Source organism: Pelodiscus sinensis, chromosome 15 (assembly GCF_049634645.1).
Source record: "Pelodiscus sinensis isolate JC-2024 chromosome 15, ASM4963464v1, whole genome shotgun sequence".
NCBI classification, from domain to species: domain Eukaryota; kingdom Metazoa; phylum Chordata; order Testudines; family Trionychidae; genus Pelodiscus; species Pelodiscus sinensis.
Window position 1 is genome coordinate 17282015 of NC_134725.1, and position 18296 is coordinate 17300310.

At 42.6% G+C, this 18296-nt stretch overlaps 1 protein-coding gene and 1 long non-coding RNA gene across 4 annotated transcripts in view; one reads left to right on the forward strand and one right to left on the reverse strand.

The window, feature by feature from the left end:
- YPEL1 (yippee like 1) overlaps nt 1-6585 on the forward strand; it is a 54188-nt gene extending 47603 nt beyond the window's left edge. For 2 of the 3 annotated variants that reach the window (XR_012895971.1, XR_012895972.1), the window contains exon 8: nt 1846-1876. Coding sequence is in view for 1 of the 3 variants with exons in the window: in XM_075898279.1 (XP_075754394.1) it covers nt 1846-1935 (90 nt within the window). In the remaining 2 variants the exon portion in view is untranslated. Of the gene's footprint in view, nt 1-1845 lie in introns of all 3 variants that reach the window. The other variant, XM_075898279.1, reaches the window with a different exon arrangement.
- LOC142818486 (uncharacterized) overlaps nt 1-18296 on the reverse strand; it is a 41228-nt gene that overhangs the window by 9238 nt on the left and 13694 nt on the right. The gene's annotated exons all lie outside the window — the stretch shown is intronic.

Genomic DNA, 18296 nt, shown 5'->3' on the forward strand with positions numbered 1-18296 from the left:
AATATCCATGCTCCTCCCAGACCAGAAAGTCCCAGATTTTAGAGGTTTAATCTGTAGAATTAAGCAGAATTTGTGGCTTGACAAAATATGGAAAAAACAGTATGAATCCAGCAATCCCAGGGTTAATTTGAAGAAGGATTAGTTTTATCAGGCCTGTAGTTAACAATACATAAAAGAACAGAACAAGCACAATCTTGGCTCTGAAATAAAGTACCAAGCATGATAATCCTGGCATTTTATAGAAATGACAGTCACATTAAATATCTAACATGCTTGAGAGGTGCTTAAAATTTTACACTAATGGGCATCATAGAAATATATAGGTAGATGGATATATGTATGTACTATAAATGTTTAATTATAGTTTGCATAGACACATGCAATTTTATATTAAAATTTTCGCGTGGCTTTTATGTAAAGAACACCATATGTGCTAAAATTAGATATTTCAAGCAAGAGAGAGAAAACAGAATCATAGTAAACTGGAGGGACCTAAAGAGGTAATTGAATCCAGTCCCCTGCCCTCATGGCAGGACCAAGCACTGTCTAGACCATCCCTGATAGATGTTTATCTAGCCATCTCTTAAATATCTCCAGAGATGGAGGTTCCACAACTTCCCTAGGCAATTTATTCCAGTGTTTAACCACCTTGACAATTAGGAAGTTTTCCCTGATTTCCAATCTAAACCTGTCTTGTTGCAGTTTAAGCCCATTGCTTCTTGTCCTCACCTCAGAGGCCAAGGAGAACAATTTTTCTCCCTCCTCTTTGTGACACCTTTTTAGATACCTGAAAACCGTTATCATGTCCCCTCTCAGTCTTCTCCTTTCCAACCTAAAAAAGCCCAGTTCTTTCAGTCTTCCTTCATAGCTCATGTTCTAAGAACATAAAGAACATAAGAACGTTCTCTAAACGTTTAATCATTCTTGTTTCTCTTCTCTGGACCTAACATCTATACTACAGGTTGAACCTCTCTAGCTCAGCACTCGCTGGTCTGGCATGACTTTAGTTAGCCATATGTCCACTTATCATGAGTGTGGCCAAGTTTCTGGTCCCATACAGTTTGTTTACAGCCATCAGTCACAGCTCTGTGTTCTGTGCTGTTATTTAGCTCTAATTTACTCCTAAATGTCTTCTAAGAGCCTAGTAAACAGTAGTGCTGTGTGTACACTGGCATGAATTTCCGGAAATGCTTAAAACAGAATAGTTTTCGTTATAAGTATTTCTGGAAAAAGAGCATCTACATTGGCAGGCTGCTTTTCCGGAAAAGCCCTTTTTCCGGAAAAGCATCTGTGGCCAATGTAGACGCGCTTTTCCGGAAAAGAGCCCCGATCGTCATTTTCGCCATCGGGGCTTTTTTCCAGAAAAGACTACTGGGCTGTCTACACTGGCTCTTTTCCGGAACAGTGTTCCGGAATAAGGACTTATGCCCGAGCGGGAGCAGCATAGCATTTCCGGAATAGCGGCTGATTTTGTACAGTAGAGCGTCGTTGCTTTTCCGGAAATTCAAGGGCCAATGTAGACAGCTCGCAGCTTATTCCGGAAAAGCTGATTTTTCGGGAATAAGTGGCCCAGTGTAGACACAGCCTAGAAGTATTGGTAATGCTGCTGGACAATATTGACCTTTCATGCTTTAGCAAATTCTCTGGTTCAGCACCAGTCAGGTCCCAAGGGTATCAGACTAGAGAGATTCTACCTGTAATAAAATATCACCAAAAAACCTTAATAGATGACAAATGATAATTATCTATTCATTTTTATTTATATGTAAAATTTATTAATGAAATAACATAAAAAACCTCAGTATTTTCATTTTATTTTATTTATTTATTTATTTTTGTTTTTAGGAACATGCATTTGAGAGCAGTCAGAAATACAAAGAAGGAAAATTTATCATTGAACTTGCGCATATGATCAAAGACAATGGCTGGGAGTAAATTAAAAGCATTTTTTTCCACTCTTTTTGGACAATATTCTGAGGAACATGCTTTATAAAGACTAATACAAGTGAAAAGATTTTGACTGAGATGGCTCTGAGAATATCACTGAACTTTAAAACCTCACAAATGTATGGTTTGTGTATCTTTCAGGCCATATTTGCCTTTTTTCTCCTTGTGTAAATTTCCTCTTTTTGTATATGTGTTCTTGTGTGAACAGTTGTTTTGGAACATTTTGGATGACTTTTTTCAAAAATCTCAAATTCTAGAGAGACAGTTCACTAACTGCAAATGAATTTTACTGGTTAGCATCTTTATTTGACCTATGCCTTTAATGCTACCTTCTGCTGTGCATGCTTTTTGCCTAAACACCTACACCAAATCTGATGAGTAATCCTGAAGAATGTATGGGCTGGGGTATCTTTTTATATGTAGCAATTTCTGGTATCTCTGGGTGTGAAGGGATGCAGTATTTGAGTATTCATTAATTGCTTTTTAAAATTTGTGAGTACCATAATTTGTGTATATCTTGCAGGCAAGTAAGTTAAAGGTACAGTTCACATTTGGAATTCTTTTGGTTATACTGAGTCAATTTAGTACATCTTAAGTTTTGCAAAGAATACATTAATAGTTCGGTATTTTTAGTGCAACTAATTTTCAAGGGATACTAAGGTAGTGACACTAGAGAATATATTTAACACAATTGCATTCCTTATCCAGCAAACTTGTATCTTGAAGGGAGAAGTTGACAACATTACAACCTGCAAATTCAAAGGGCCCAAAAATATCTGCATCTTGTATTTATAAAAAATTAGTGTAAAAAAGTTTTGGTAATGTACCTTTTAACAGTAACAGGGACTTGTGCATCAGTGAAGTTTTATGGCTGGTTCCATGTAGCTATGTAGTCTAATGCACTGGACAAAGAGGTTGTTATAAAGAAAATTCACTGAAACATTCTGCTTTTGCTACACTTTAACAAAAATAGTTATTTTTATGTAACAAGAGGCCAGAACTTACGAGATTGAAATTTATAACCGTACCTGCAGAAGAGTGAGTGTTGATGGGTGGGCAGGAAATTGTGACAACTCAATTTCTTCATAAAATAGAATAACAAGATAATTAAAAAAAGAAAAGGGGGCTTGTTGGTTTGCTGGATAAATCATCCCCAAAGACATTTTCATAACAAAATTTATATAAAGCTCACATTCTTTCTGGTTTTTTTGGGGGGACGGACCTTGCAGCTTCTTCTTACTTGAAATAACTTAGTAAGAAAAGCTTCTGTGGATGTGTAGCTACAAAATTTACTATTGAGTTCCCTGCATGCACTTTCAGAGAGGTTTTAAAAAAAAAAAACCCTTCTCTTATATTATTTGCTAACTCTGTTATCAAATGAAAAATATTTGTGGAGGGCCTTTTGTATTTGGCTCCCTTAATGCTTGAGGACAGAGCAGTTGGGAATGCCTTTTACATTAACTAACACTACATAAGTACTGAGATGAAATTAACAGTATGAAAGTCTTATTATAGAACAGAAGTTAGTTTTCTTTTAATAACCATTTTAACATGGCATTTGTGAAATTTGCATTATGTGCCATTGCTGCTGCTATTACATTTTGGATAAATCTGTGACAGGCTTTCAAAATTCTACTGCACTTTATTACCACACATAATTCATTTACAAACATGCAATAGTTAGGAGCAAATCAGAAGTTGTACATCAGGAACTGTGATGATAAACCTATAGATCCTATATTTTAAAAAGTACTAGGTCTTAAATTCAAGGAACTGGTCCAGTATAGTTGTGTCCAAGGTGGATTTTTGTGGATTGGCTAATATTGCTCTTCCATAATCAAAAATTAGATTGGACTCAGGTGTTCCCTTTATCTGAATGTCACGGGCACAAGATGGTCATCTGGTGCTGCCCATCTGTTCAATCTGAAAGAACCCGAAATTCTATTTTGTTTGGATTATTTTTCAGTCTTCCTCTACTGTAATGTCCATTGCCAACAATGAAAGCACTGAAATAGCCATGAGTAAGGAGTTTGTGTTGGCTTCAAAGCCTAAAAGTAACACACACAGAGGTATTTATAGGAAATTCATACTTTTCTTGTTGGATATTTATGGACTCAAAGAGAATTACATGTACGTTGAAGAGAAAACTACCCCCCCATCCTTCGCTATAAAAATGATAGTACAAATTTAGAGTTAATGTTTTCTTTTTAACAGAGGGAGAACAATCTAGAATAATATTTTAAATAGTGGATTTGGATGTTTCATACCAATGAGATTTTAAAAAAAAAAAAAAACTAGAAGAAATCTTATTTAGAGTCTCAACCTCTTTTTTCAGTGCATTATTTCTTTGTATTTCATACTGGACATTTTCACCAAAATCTTAATTACCCTCAGTGCCAAAGGTTGGGATTTCATTAAGTGTTTAGCACCTAAACTTCAATTACTGGCATAAGGAATTATTGTGAATTTCATATGATGTTATGGCTTTTAAGAGAACCAAATAAAGAAATACTCTTATTGGTCTTTTGAGGGTAAAGGGAGGCTAAAAGGTAGTGGAGACACAGAGCTATAACAAATAAAAATTCCAACACACTGCTATGCTCAGTATGATATCTGGGAGTATGTGAACCTTTTTTTCTTATTGCTTGACATTATCAGTTATTCTTTGAAATAATTCTCCCAGTGTATAGACGTGGAGAGTTATGCCTAATGGTTTTGGTGGAAGTTGGTTCCAGATACCAGTGGCTGCTGGTTGACGTGAAGAGGTCAGTCTGGTCACTGAACCTTCCAGCAGAATATATTAAAAAGAAAAAACTTACTTGAAGATAATTCTATAAAGCATTTTCCCTCTAACTTTTTATGTAATATATTAAGATTATATTTAAAGTGTTTGTGTGTTCATTCTGAGCAAGTTTACTTCCTCTCCCACTTGAGCACTTTTGTTACTTGTACTGGTTATTGTTATTGTTGGTCTTAACATTTATTTTGTATTTTTTATAAACTTTAACAAAAAGATTTGGTGAATTCTTTTATTTCATGCTAGCTCTTTCTTGGGCCAAATGAACCAATTACGAGCTGGCTTCTTGGAAGGAGTGTTCATTGGATACATAAGAATATGCTAGCAAAAATATACATGTATAGAAAGGATATTCTTTTGAACCTATAAAAGCTATCTATGACTGTCCTAAAATAATTAATCATCAGAATTTTACATGATTTTGGAATCTGACAGATTCTTCATTATCTAGGCTCTAATTAGTGACTGTAAACATGTGTTGCAGTTGTGAGTCTGCTTCAAGTGCCAACATTTTTTCATTCCATAACAACTATAGACACCTTTGGCTACGTCTAGACTACAATGATCTCTCAGAAAAAGGTACGCAAAACGTGCTCCACAATTTGTGTACCTTTTTCCAATGGTTTTTTTTGGATGAGGCTTTTCCGAAATTCAGCCCATTTACACTGGGCCAAATTTTGGAAAAGCCTCCTCTTTTGGAAGAGCCCTTCTTCCTCATGGGAGGAGAAAGACAGGGCTTCCAGAAGATCAGACGGTATCTCAGAAAAACCCCATCGTGTAGACATAGCCTGTTTAAACAGCAAAAAGCAATACTGTTATTAACAAAATGTTAAGTTGCAAAATTTCCTGTAAACTTTCTGACATACTTAGGGTGGACTTGATGATACATTAGCCTAACCACTTTTGCTGTTTTGGATTTTTTTAAATGTATTTATTTCATTGTGTTGCCATTTTAATATACAGTATGTTATTACCCTCTTACCCATCCATAACCTCTTCTGAGTAGTATCTTCCTATTGTTAAAATGGGCTGGAATATGTGAACTTTTTCATTATCTATCAACTATATAGTGATGTAGGCTGAATTTTAATGGTGTACTAATGAAGTCCTGATGCCCTACTGCAAACTAAATATTTGGCAAGCTTAAAATAATCAGCACTCTCTGTCTTAATTTTCATACATCTAATCTTATTGCAGCTTGAGGAAAACATGATTTGAAATTAATTTGGTTTCATGTGAACAAGACTTCAAAGTGACAGAAGCAATTAACCCTTTGATTATGGAAATAGTAATATCCATATTGCTCTCTAATGTAAACTACATTTGTGCTAACCTGGGGGACATTGTACCATTTCCAACTGGCTTGAGAATTTTCCTTTATATATTGCTCTTAAGATTTTTTTTTCAGATAAGAGGATCATGCAGTCAGATTGCAACACCCCTATCCAGATTGAAATACCAGACCACCAGAGAGAGACAAATTTTAATATGATAATAGTTGTATGATAATGGAATGAGTGCAAAGAAGCTGTCAAATTATTGTTAAACTTGTAGGATATTGTACTTTACTTCATTTAGTACTAGTGTAAGTCAATCAGCAATATCTGTTGTAAAGGAAGAGGAATTTCAGAAGTGATTTTGAAAAGGACAAATAATTTAAGGTCTAGAATCCGAGTCATAATGAGTTGTGCCTCATATTATTTCTTAAACACTTTAAAATGCTGTCTTTTACAGATGTCATGGCTGCTTTGTTGTTTTGTCCTAGCAATACTGTACATCATTTGTTGTTTCACTATATTGTATCTGAGGTATCACAATAAAATTTTCAATGCTTTTGTTGAGTTACTTTTTCACTGTGTGTGATCTATGGCCATGGGAATCATTCTAAGCTTTGTGGATACATATTTTAGTTATAATATCAAGCTAAACATTTGCTTTTTCTTCATACTGTATTTAATGTATTTTTAAAGATGCATTAGACTGTGTCCCTCATTAGTGCATCTCAAACCTCCTACTCAGGACAGAAGAGAGTGTGTTTAATGGCACTTTCAGAAGGTAAAAACCTAATCTTCCCTGAAGCTTACTTTCAAAAGTTTCTACATAGGAATTGCCTTACTTTTGAAGGAAGATAATTTGGGTGTTTAAACAGATTGGATGATGTCTTTTTATTTTATTTAGTAAACTTGGCCAGCCTGAAACAAATCATGAATTTCAGGGAAGCACAGTAAACACTTTTGTCAGGGAGCTTTTGTAGTTGGTCTTTAAACAGATATTTTTAAATATTAACCATTAATTTAGATAGCATCTGAAAACACCTACAGGACCCCACCTATTTGAGGCTTTATTTAAATTGTTATCTATAAATACTATGTATTCATCCAAATGAGCTTGTGACAGAGTCCAGATACTGAAAGGTTTCCTAAATACCATTTGAGGATGACCAGGGTGGTTACTAGCTGCTTTTATAAAAATCGGGCCAGTGCATCTATGACTGATTAGCTGCCTTCTAATTGGGGTTAAAGGAAGACACTTGGCTATATAAGAACTGAGTCAGGAAAAGGGCAGAAACTCAGAGAGGGAAAGGAAGAGTTTCCTGAAAAGGAAGGGGTGAAACAGTAGCAGCAGAAATCTGGTACAGAAATATATTATGAAGAACAACTGGTAAAGAAGGCTGTTGATGAGGACTGACCAGAACTGGAGAACCCCAACTGAGTTGCAGAAGAGTTTGTGCAGAAGCCTCTAGGAACAAGGGAAAAAGACAGCATGGTTAGAAACTGCCATACCTGAAACAAGATGGTTAATGCTGAAGGGTGAATCTTACGAACAGCATAGGACTCAGCAGGCAGAAAGGCCTGAATTGAGTGGGATATTGTGGAAAGTCTTGCAGCAAGCCTAGAACAAGAGATCCTTCCCAAAGCATAGGAAGTAATTACAGGCACGGAGGCCTGAATGTATTGTGGGGTGCTTTCTTGCAGGAAACCTTGCTTGGGGCTACTGGAAAAATGCCAAAGGAACAAAGCAACTCTGGGGGTATGTCTAGACTACATGCCTCTGCTGACTGAGGCATGTAAATTAGACATACCGACATAGTCAATGAAGCTGGGATTTAAATATCCCTTGCTTCGTTAGAATAAAAATGGCCACTGCGTTGTGCAGGCTCAGCTGTTTGTTGGCATGAAGCAGCAGTCAAGATGGGGATTGGTCGGCAAGGAAAGCATTTGACAACCAATCCCTTATGCCTCGTGCAATCAGATTTACAGGATCGGTCGGCAAAGGCTTTCCTTGCCAACCCATCGCGGTCTTGACTGCAGCTTCATGCCGACAAACTGCTGAGCTGGCACAACACAGCAGCCATTTTTATTCTAATGAAGTGGGAGATATTTAAATCTCCACTTCACTGACTACATCAGTATGTCTAATTTACATTCCTTGGTCGGCAGAGGCATGTAGTCTAGACCAGTGGTCCCCAATGCAGTGCCTGCGGGTGCCATGGTGTCCGCCAGGGCATTTGTGCGCACCCGCCCACAACCTGGGCCGGCCCCGCCCTCAGTGCGCAGCGCACGGGAGGCGCCGGCCCCAGGCGCGCAACATGCACCGGTGTCGGGTGTGCGGCGCTTGGGCGGCCCCAGCCCCGGGGCACATGCGGGCACTTGAGCGGTGCCGGTGCCGGTCCCAGGCGCACAGCTCGGGCGGCGGTGCCAGCCCCAGGCCCATGGCACAAGGCTCTCGGGCGGCCCCAGCCCTGGGGCACATGCCAGCGCCTGGTGCAATGGCATCCCCGTCCCCTGGCGTGCCCCCAGATGCACGGCCCCGCCTCTGGGCACCCGGCGCATGAGTGGCCCTACCCTCCCGGGCACCCGGCGCATGAGTGGCCCCACCCCCCCAGGCGCCCTGCGCATTAGTAGCCCCACCCCCCAGGCGCCCGGGAGCCTCTAAAGGTTGGGGACCACTGGTCTAGACATACCCTGGGAGCTCTCCAAGAATGGCTTTGGAGAGTGGAGGCCTGGGACAAGGATAGAAAGAATCTGGGGGCAGTCAGGTTAATTACTGTCCAAAAGATGAGCTGTATATGACATCCCAGGTGGAAGAAAGGAAAAGGGTGTATTTGGAGTCTTTTTTTCCTTTGAATTTTGGGGGAATGGTGTTATCACAAGGGTTCTGTGGTCTATTGAACAGGCAGAAGAATAATTCTTGAGTGGAGTCTCCATAAGAGCTCCACTTTAAGTGTCAATGTGTCCCGGTGCCATCAATCAGAGATTTAAGGTAAAGGTGTCTGTACAGGTAGTAGGAGGGTTACAATGCTAATGCATTATGGGTAGCTCTACCTGAACCCTTCAGTTCAGTTCAATTGTCCTCAGCTGTACACAGCACAGGAGCAGTGCTTCACCAAACTCAAAATTAGAAAAAAGTTTATATATATATCCTTAGATATTTGCTAGTTTAAAAACAGCAATTTTGTTTTCTTCTTAGCTTGTTACATGGTCTCCTTTTATGGAATGATTATCAGTAAAGATGCCAAAATCCTCAGGATTCGAATGCTGTGAATCCTGCTACAATGCTATGTCCATTTTAGATGGGCATGCCTTATGTGTTTACTGCCTAGGAAAGGGGTACATACCCCAGAAATGCCCCACTTCAACAACCTAAAAGAGTCCACTAGAACAGGGATCTCTAGCTTAACATGATGCTGTTGGTGGACCCTTCAGTCAGAGATGAACAAGCAAATAGTCTCTCCACCCACTCCATATGAGGGAAAAAAAGAGGACGTGCCTGTGGGCAAATCTGAAAAGAGGGTTTGTTCTATTCCACAGAGAGAACAACAAAAGCAGAGGTGGTCTCTTGCAAGATCACTACAATGCCATCCTACTCTCAGAAGAACTACTATGATGTTCCATGTGCCTCTGATACCAAGATCCAAGCAAAAGACAAGGTATTTAGGCACCAGCAAAAACATGCCTTTACCACGTATAGCTCCCAACTACTGGCCCTGAGCATCATCTCCAATAAAGGGACTCAGCATTGATTAATTGTATTTCTTCTTTGGTCAGGAGGAGCTTTTGTAGTTGGTCTTTAAACAGAAATTTTAAAATAGTAACCATTACTTTACACAGCATTTGAAAATACCTTTGAAAGTTCACATGTTGCTTCACTAAATCATTGGAGTAGAGATATAAAATACTACATGCCAGCAAAGGGAGCTTACATTTTACACATCTGACCCCTCCCCCTTCCAACTTATTATTAGTTGAGGCCATTCACCATCACAATAAAAAGTTGCAATTCAAGGCTATGCCCCAAGATAAGGAACAACTCAGCCTATTCAAGTGCAAAGTATACGCTTTGGGTACCCTTCAGTTTTGATTGGCCAACTATTCTGATCTACAGGTCAAATATTACTATCATAATTACACAAAATTAACAACTTTAATGAGGAAAAATAGGTGCTATTTCAGGCAACATTGAAGGGAGCCAACTCATAGCTAAAATGGCACTCCCAGCATCATTAGACACAACAGTTACAGTGATGGTAATGCACCAAAAAACATAGCTCCGGACAGTGGAATCAGCGGCCAAGCATTGTATGATTGCATAGTGGTGCATGAATGTAGCATTCGATGACCAGGTAGCCGCTCAACAAATATCACTCAATGAGACTCCTCGCATGAAGGCTGTAGAAGTAGCTATAGTTCCCGTAGAGTGGGCTTTTGGTTGGGATTGGAGAGGTTTATTGCAAATGGCATAGCAGGTGGTAATGCATGTCACTATAAGCCTTGCAATACGCTGGTTGGATAAGGCATTGCCTTTGGATCTTTCTGCAATTGATACTATCAACCAATCTGTTCTACACCATTCTCAGGTTCTGTCAATATAAATGGAAAGTGCTCGATGTATGTCCAGTGTATGGAGCAGATCTTCTTGTCAAGAAGAGTTAGGTTTTGGATAAAAAGAGGGTAATACTATGAGTTCATTGATATGAAATTTAGAACATACTTTGGAATAAAAACAAGGTGTAAACGCAATATGACTGAATCCTTGGTAAATGATGTGAATGGTGGTGTTGCCATTAGAACAGCCAATCGCTGACTCTGCGTGCAGATGTGATTGCCAAGAGAAAAACCAACTTCACTGTAAGCATTTGGAGAGATGTCATGGCGAACAGTTTAAACGTAGGATACATGAGAGTATCCAATACTAAGTCCAGGTTCCAGGAGGGTGGTGGTGGTCTACGTGAGGGGTTAGGATTCGTCAGACCTTTTATGAATCTTTTAGTGATTGGGTGAGCAAATATAAATACCCCTTCTATGGGATGATGTAAAGCACTGATAGCTGCCAAATGTACTTTCAGGGATGAGATAGAAAGTCCTGTTTGTTGAAGGTGAAGGTTGTAATCAAGGATCTGGTGGAGGAGCGATGTATCGGGGTCGATCCGATTGTTGGAGCACCAAAGCGCAAATCTTCGCCATTTTGCAAGGTAAGTAGTTTGAGTAGATTTCCATCTACTATACATTGACAGCTTTCACTTGTTCTGAGCAGAGATGCTCAGCTACTTTGAACCAGTCAGGAGCCAGACCATTAAATGCAGAGTCTCTGGCCTGGGATGGAGGAGAGAGCCACAATTCTGAGAAAGAAGGTCCGGCAGAAAAGGAAGAGAGTAAGGTGGCTCCACAGACATTAGGTGGAGGAATGGGTACCAAAGTTGTCTGGTGCATGCTGGAGCTATGAGGATTACACACGCCAAGTCCATGTTGATTTTCTCTAGTACTCTGGGTGTGAGCACGGTCGGGGAAAATGCATAAAGTAGTGACATCTTCCAGCTGATTAGGAACGTGTCTCCCAGCAATCCTTTTTCAATGCCTGCCCTGGAGCAAAAGTGCTGGCACTTTGTGTTGTCGCCAGTGGCAAATAAATCTATTTGAGGAGTTCCCCACAAACAGAAAATCTGTTGAAGGATGTCTGCATGTATTTTCGATCGTGAGGAAAATGTCTGCGCAGAGAGTTGCAATAGCATTGTTGTTGCCAGGTAAGTAGGATGCTATTAAGGTGATGTCGTTTCGAATGCACCAATTCCACAATCGGACTGCTTCTGCACACAGGGAACGTGATCATGGACCTCCTGCTGACAGATGTAATATATCATCGTGATGTTGTTGGTGAATATTCTGATGGTTGTTCCGGATATGTGAACGCAGAAATGTCTGCATGCATGAAAGACAGCTCTGAGCTGTAGAAGGTTTATGTGAAGAGCCCCTTCTGAAGCTGACCACTTGCCCTGAACCTTCATGCCATCCATATGTGCACCCCAGCCAGTAAGGGAGGCATCTGTAGTTAGCTGACTGGTAGGTTGCAGGCGATGGAACAGGACACCTGCCATGAGGTTGTGCAGGTTGGTCCTCCACGACAGGGAGCTGCGGATGTAGGTTAAAGGAGCTACTGACTTTTGAATGCTGTGCTTTGTGGGAACGTATACCAAAGCCAGCCAATGCTGAAGGCAACGGAAGTGTAGTTGCTCATGATGTACTACAAATGTGGTAGTGGCCATATGTCCCATCAGTTGCAGGCAAGTGAGTACCAATAGCATAGGAGCGTGTACGAGGATGGTTACCAGATCTTGTACTGCATGGAATCATTCTATTGGTAAATTAGCCTATGCTGAGATAGAATCAAGTCTGGCACCTATGAAGTTTATGGTCTGAGTCGGTTCCACCATGGACTTCTGCTCGTTGATTATGAGGCGCAGCGAGTCGAAGGTTTGCCTGGCTAACATGACCATGTGAGACGTCTCCTGTCATGATCTGCCCTTTACGAGACAGTCTTCCAGGTAAGGGAATATAATGATGTCTCTGCGGCGCAGATGTGCTGCCACCATGGAAAGCGCTTTCAAGAAAACCTTAGGAGCGGATGCTAGACTAAAGGGTAGTACACGATATTGAAAATAATTGTTGCCGATTACAAAATGAAGGAATCGCCTGTGTGCTGGATGAATGGCAATATGTAAATAAGCATCCTTCAGGTCGAAGGCTGCAAACCAGTCTCCATTGTCCAGTGATGGTATTATGATAATAAGAGACACCATTTTGAACCATTGCTTCTGGAGGTAGCAATTCAACTTCCACAGATCAAGAATGGGCCTCCATCCTCCCGTTTTCTTCTGAGTCTGGAAATAACAGGAGTAGAAGCCTCTTCCTCTGAACTGATTTGGGACCCTCTCCATAGCCCTGATGGAGAGAAGGCGATGAACCTCTTGTCTTAAGAGATCCTTGTGAGATGGGTCCCTGAAGAGTGACGGTATTGGTGGAGTAGTGGGAGGAATGGAGGTAACAGGATTGTGAATCTGGATGCCGCAAGTTCCAGAACCGATCAGTCTGATGTTATACTGGCCCAATCACGGTAAAATGGCCTAAAAGGTGGTGAAACAAGAAAGGGATCTAATGTTGATTCCCAACAATGTAAGCTGTCTGCCCTCCCTTGACTGAGGAGTCAAACCTGCTGCTTTGCAGCTGGCTGATTGGTTGTGCAGACTGGTTGAGCATGTCTGTGCTGAGGACGCTGTTTTGGGTGAGACTGGTCATATGGGTGATGTTGCTGCCTTTGATACTGATAATCGTATCTCCTCTAGTATGGGTAATATCTTTTGCGTCTAAAGGGAGGGGTATACATCCCTAGAGTACAGAAGATTGTGCATGAATCCTTCCCCGTGTGAAGGACTTCATCTGTCTTGTCCACAAATATTTTCTGTTTATCAAACAGAAGATCTTCTACTTTGCTCCTAAAGTGGAGGACCTATGGGGACTCATCTTGAAGAAACATCATTACTGCACAAAGGTGAGTAACTTCTTCTTTTGGGACCAGTTCTGTTCAATATCTTCATCAACGATTTAGATATTGGCATAGAGAGTACACTTACTAAGTTTGCAGATGATACCAAGCTGAGAGAGGTTGCAACTGCTTTGGAGGATAGGGTCATAATTCAAAATGATCTGGATAAACTGGAGAAATGGTCTGGGGTAAACAGGATGAAGTTCAATAAGGACAATTGCAAAGAAAGGAACCTGGGAAGAAATAATCCATTTCACACATACAGAATGGGAAGCGACTGTCTAGGAAGGAATACTACAGAAAAGGATCTAGGGATCATAGTGGACCACAAGCTAAATATGAGCCTACAGTGTGATGCTGTTGCTAAAAAAGCAAACATGATTCTGGGATGAATTAACAAGAGTGTTGTGAGCAGGAAACAAGAAGTCATTCTTCTGCTCTACTCTGCACTGATTAGGCCTCAATTGGAGTATTGTGTTCTGGGAACCACATTTTAAGAAAGATGTGGAGAAGTTAGAGAAGGTCCAGAGTAGAGCAACAAGAATGATTAAAGTTCTAGAGAACCTGACCTATGAAGGAAGTCAGAAAGAATTGGGCTTATTTAGTTTGGAAAGGAGAAGACTGAGGGGGGACATGATAACAGTTGTCAGGTATCTAAAAGAGTATTACAAGGAGGAGGGAGAAAAATTGTTCTCCTTGGCCTCTAAACCTGGTGTCTATAAACAAAGTTTCTTCTTCGAGTGGTCCCCGTGGGTGCTCCACTCAAGGTGTCGGGTCCCGACCCAGCGCCGCTAGTCAGAGATTTCCAGAGCCGTAGCCAGGCTGGACTGCGCATGCTTGAGAACAGCACGAGGTGTTTGCGCCTTTGCAATGGTCCGCCCCCGACCCCCCCCATCAGTTCCTCTCAACCGCCTGTGGTTGCTGGCGGAGCACCGTTTATCTCCTCAGAGAAAAGCCGTTCTGAAAAAAAAATTTAAAAAAAGAAAAACTTATTATACGCAGTTGGTATTATAGTATAGTTAGTTAGTAGTTCAATTGTTAGTTTAAAAAAAAGAAGAAAAAGTTATTAGTTTACTTGTATATAGTTAAGTGGTTAACATCATGCCTGGCTCACTCGGGTTTAAACGCTGTGCGGAATGTAAGGAAATGATGCCGGCATCTGACAGGCATGCAACCTGTATCAGATGCCTAGGAGAGTCGCATGTACCACAGAAATGCACCCATTGCGCGAAATTGACACCTAGAGCACGCAGGGAGAGAGACATGAGATTGAAACTCCTGCTGTACGATAAGGCTTTACAGCCTTCTAATGACCAGGTGTCAGAAACCCCCTCAGGGCAGAAAAGGAGATTGAGATCGCCTGCGGTGATGGGGTCAAAGAGAAAGAGAGTGTCTCCGTAACGCTCTCTTCCAGGCACTTCATTGTCCCAGACCAGTCAGGGAAACAAGCCGGGTACATCTGGAGGGATAGGACACCAAGAAATGCCACACCGGGCACTGTCAGTGATGCCCGCACCTCTGAGCCGATCGTCATCAGCACCGGCTCTGAACGTCTCTAAGCATTCGGCTCACCGAGAGCAATTGGCACCGCCAGAGGTGCTTGAACAGGGACTGACTGTGCAGCCGCAATCTACAGCGGCACTGCAAGCGGTGCCGATAGATCATGACAAGCCGGCACCACAGTGGAGTGACGGGCCCGAGGAGGTGCATTAGTGGGCCTGACAGCAGGGGTCCCGCAGTGCGCCAAGTCGGCACCGGTAAATCGCTCACATTTAACAGCCTCGGCAGACAGGGAGCTGCCCGCGGCCCCGCGTGCAAGCCTGGCCCAACAGCATGATAGCACAGTGCATGGGACGGGGGGGGGGTCAATCCCCTTCTCTCTCCCCACAAGGGAGGGAGGATGCCCGGGTATCTAAGGTCCCTACGAAGGCTGCTAGAAAGTCAATGCCAAGACACTCCATTTCACCATCGCCAAAATTTTCACCTGAACCTTCGCCTTCACCGTGTCATTCAGCGAGGGTCAGGGATTACCCAACGTCCCACGATCACGCAATGCGTTCTCCGCGATGGAGATCAAGATCTCGTCACTCTGGCCATTGCGACAGATATCCCTATTATCATCGGGAATCATCATATCAGTCTCGCTCACCTAGCTACTCTCCTCCAAGATCGTATCATAGGAGGTATGCTAGCAGATACTCCTTGCGACGATTGTCCCCAGAGCACATTAATTACAGGAGCCACCGTTCATCCTATGATCACGGTACATCTCAGTCCCGTTCCCATCTGTGCTGCTGTCAAGCTCCTTGTGCATCACAACCATCACCTCCAATCCAGGAATGTCGGACTGTGAGACCTCTGCCAGAGACCTCCTCGGCCCTAGCTCACCTGTCGGAGCCTGAGGAAGGACAAATTTCGGATGTGGATGATCACCCACAGACTGTATCTCCAGAAGATATTTCGTCATCCTCCCCAGACGATGCGGTGTTTGCGGGAGATTCTTCTCCTTCTGATGACACAAAGGAATTTCAAGATCTTTTCAGGAGAGTGGACAAGTCTCAGGACGTCCAGCTATCAGATGTCCAGATGAAACAATTCAAACTCTGGAGAAATTTACATCCTAAACAACAATCTAAGGTCGCTCTCCCTATGGATGAGGCAATCCTCCAGTCAGCAGCGGAAATTTGGCATACCCCGGCTTCGACAGCTCGAACTTCGAAACCGGCAGAGAAACGTTATTTTGTGTCTAAAGACTCAGAATTCCTTTTTACCCACCCTCAGCCAAACTCCTTGGTCGTTGATGCAGCTCTCCAAAGGGCTAAGAACCCATAGCTGAAAAATGTGGGGGCAGATAAGGAGGGAAAAAAATTGGATATATTTGGCCGTAAAGTATATACATCGGCCACATTGCTCCTTCGCATAGTGAATTACACAGCCCTATTGGCGAACCATAGTTTCGATAGTATCGCGAAGCTTACAGAGCTGGCCCAAAGATCATCGGACGCCGATAAGGAGCTGTTACGGACGATCCTCAAGGAAGGCTATGTGTGTTCAAAGGCTAATCTCCAGATAGCTATGGATATGGCGGACACAGCGGCTCGAGGAGTGGCAACAGCAGTGTCTATGAGACGCTCATCCTGGCTCGCCACAGCGGCGGTACCCAAGGAGCTACACTCCAAGGTTGAAGACCTTCCTTTTGACAGGGTAAAATTATTTGCAGAAAAGACAGATGAGGTACTTCATACTGGCAAAGTTTCAAGAACAACACTCCGTACGCTGGGAATGTATGTACCACCATTCCGCTGTCGTCGTTATTTCCCGTATCAAAGACGGTATGATTACCAGCCTCGGAGACAACAAAATCGCCCGTTCGACCAGTCCCGACCTAGACAATGGCCTCAGCGAAGGCGTCCACTACTGCCTATAGTATCGGGCACATCCGCCTCAAAACAGCAAGTTTGACTCCCTTGTCGGGGGCAAGCGAATGCTACCAATCGTTGTTGTGCACACAAGTCCCATTTTCCACCATCACTTACGACCTTACTATCACCAGTGGGTCAAAATAACATTGGACAAATGGGTACTGGAAGTCATAAAGATCGGCTTCACCATTCCCTTCACTTCCATCCCCCCCACCACCCCAGCTTCCCCGTCCCTTTTCAGGGACCCATCTCACGAAAACCTCCTGCGACAGGAAGCTCATCGTCTCCTCGCTATCGGGGCGATAGAGAGGGTCCCTGATCAGTTCAAGGGAAGAGGGTTTTATTCCAGATACTTCCTAATGGAAAAGAAAACGGGGGGCTGGAGACCCATTCTCGATCTACGCCGTCTGAATTGTTATCTCCGCAGGCAGCACTTCAAAATGGTGACCCCGAGTTCCATAATCTCATCCCTTGATCGCAACGATTGGTTCGCTGCCCTCGATTTACAAGATGCATATTTTCACATCGCAATTCATCCCGCTCACAGACGTTTTCTGCGATTTGTGATAGGCCACGATCATTTTCAGTATCGGGTTCTACCATTCGGTCTTGCTTCAGCACCCAGAGCTTTCTCGAAAACCATGGATAACGAACGAATCCAGGGCAAATGGTCTCTCAGCGAGAGGCATCTGCACATCAATCGATTGGAGCTCCAGGCAATTTTCTATGCATGCAAACATTTTCTCCCGCATATCAAAGGTCTTATAGTAAGGATACTGATGGACAATGTAGCAGCGATGTATTATGTGAACAGACAGGGAGGAGCACGATCACACTCCCTATGCGCCGAAGCAGTGCGGTGTTGGAATTGGTGCATACAGAACAGCGTAACCATAATAGCATCGTACTTACCTGGCACCGCCAATGTAATTGCGGATTCCCTCAGCAGACGTTTTCCCACGGACCACGAGTGGGAAATAAGGGCAGATATAGTTCGTACGATATTTCGCAGATGGGGTATTCCCCTCGTAGACCTATTCGCAACGTCCAACAACAGGAAGCGTCGCCTATATTGCTCCAGAGCAGGGCTCGGCAAGGGCTCCCTCGGCAACGTGCTTCTGGTCACATGGAAAAAGGCACTTCTGTATGCATTTCCCCCGACGGTCCACATCTCCAGAACACTGGAAAAAATCAGAGCAGAAGCGGCGACTGTCATTTTGCTAGCACCAGCATGGCCCAGGCAAGCCTGGTATCCATTTTTACACAAAATGTCGATTCAGCCACCTTACCCCCTTCCTCTCCACCAGAATCTT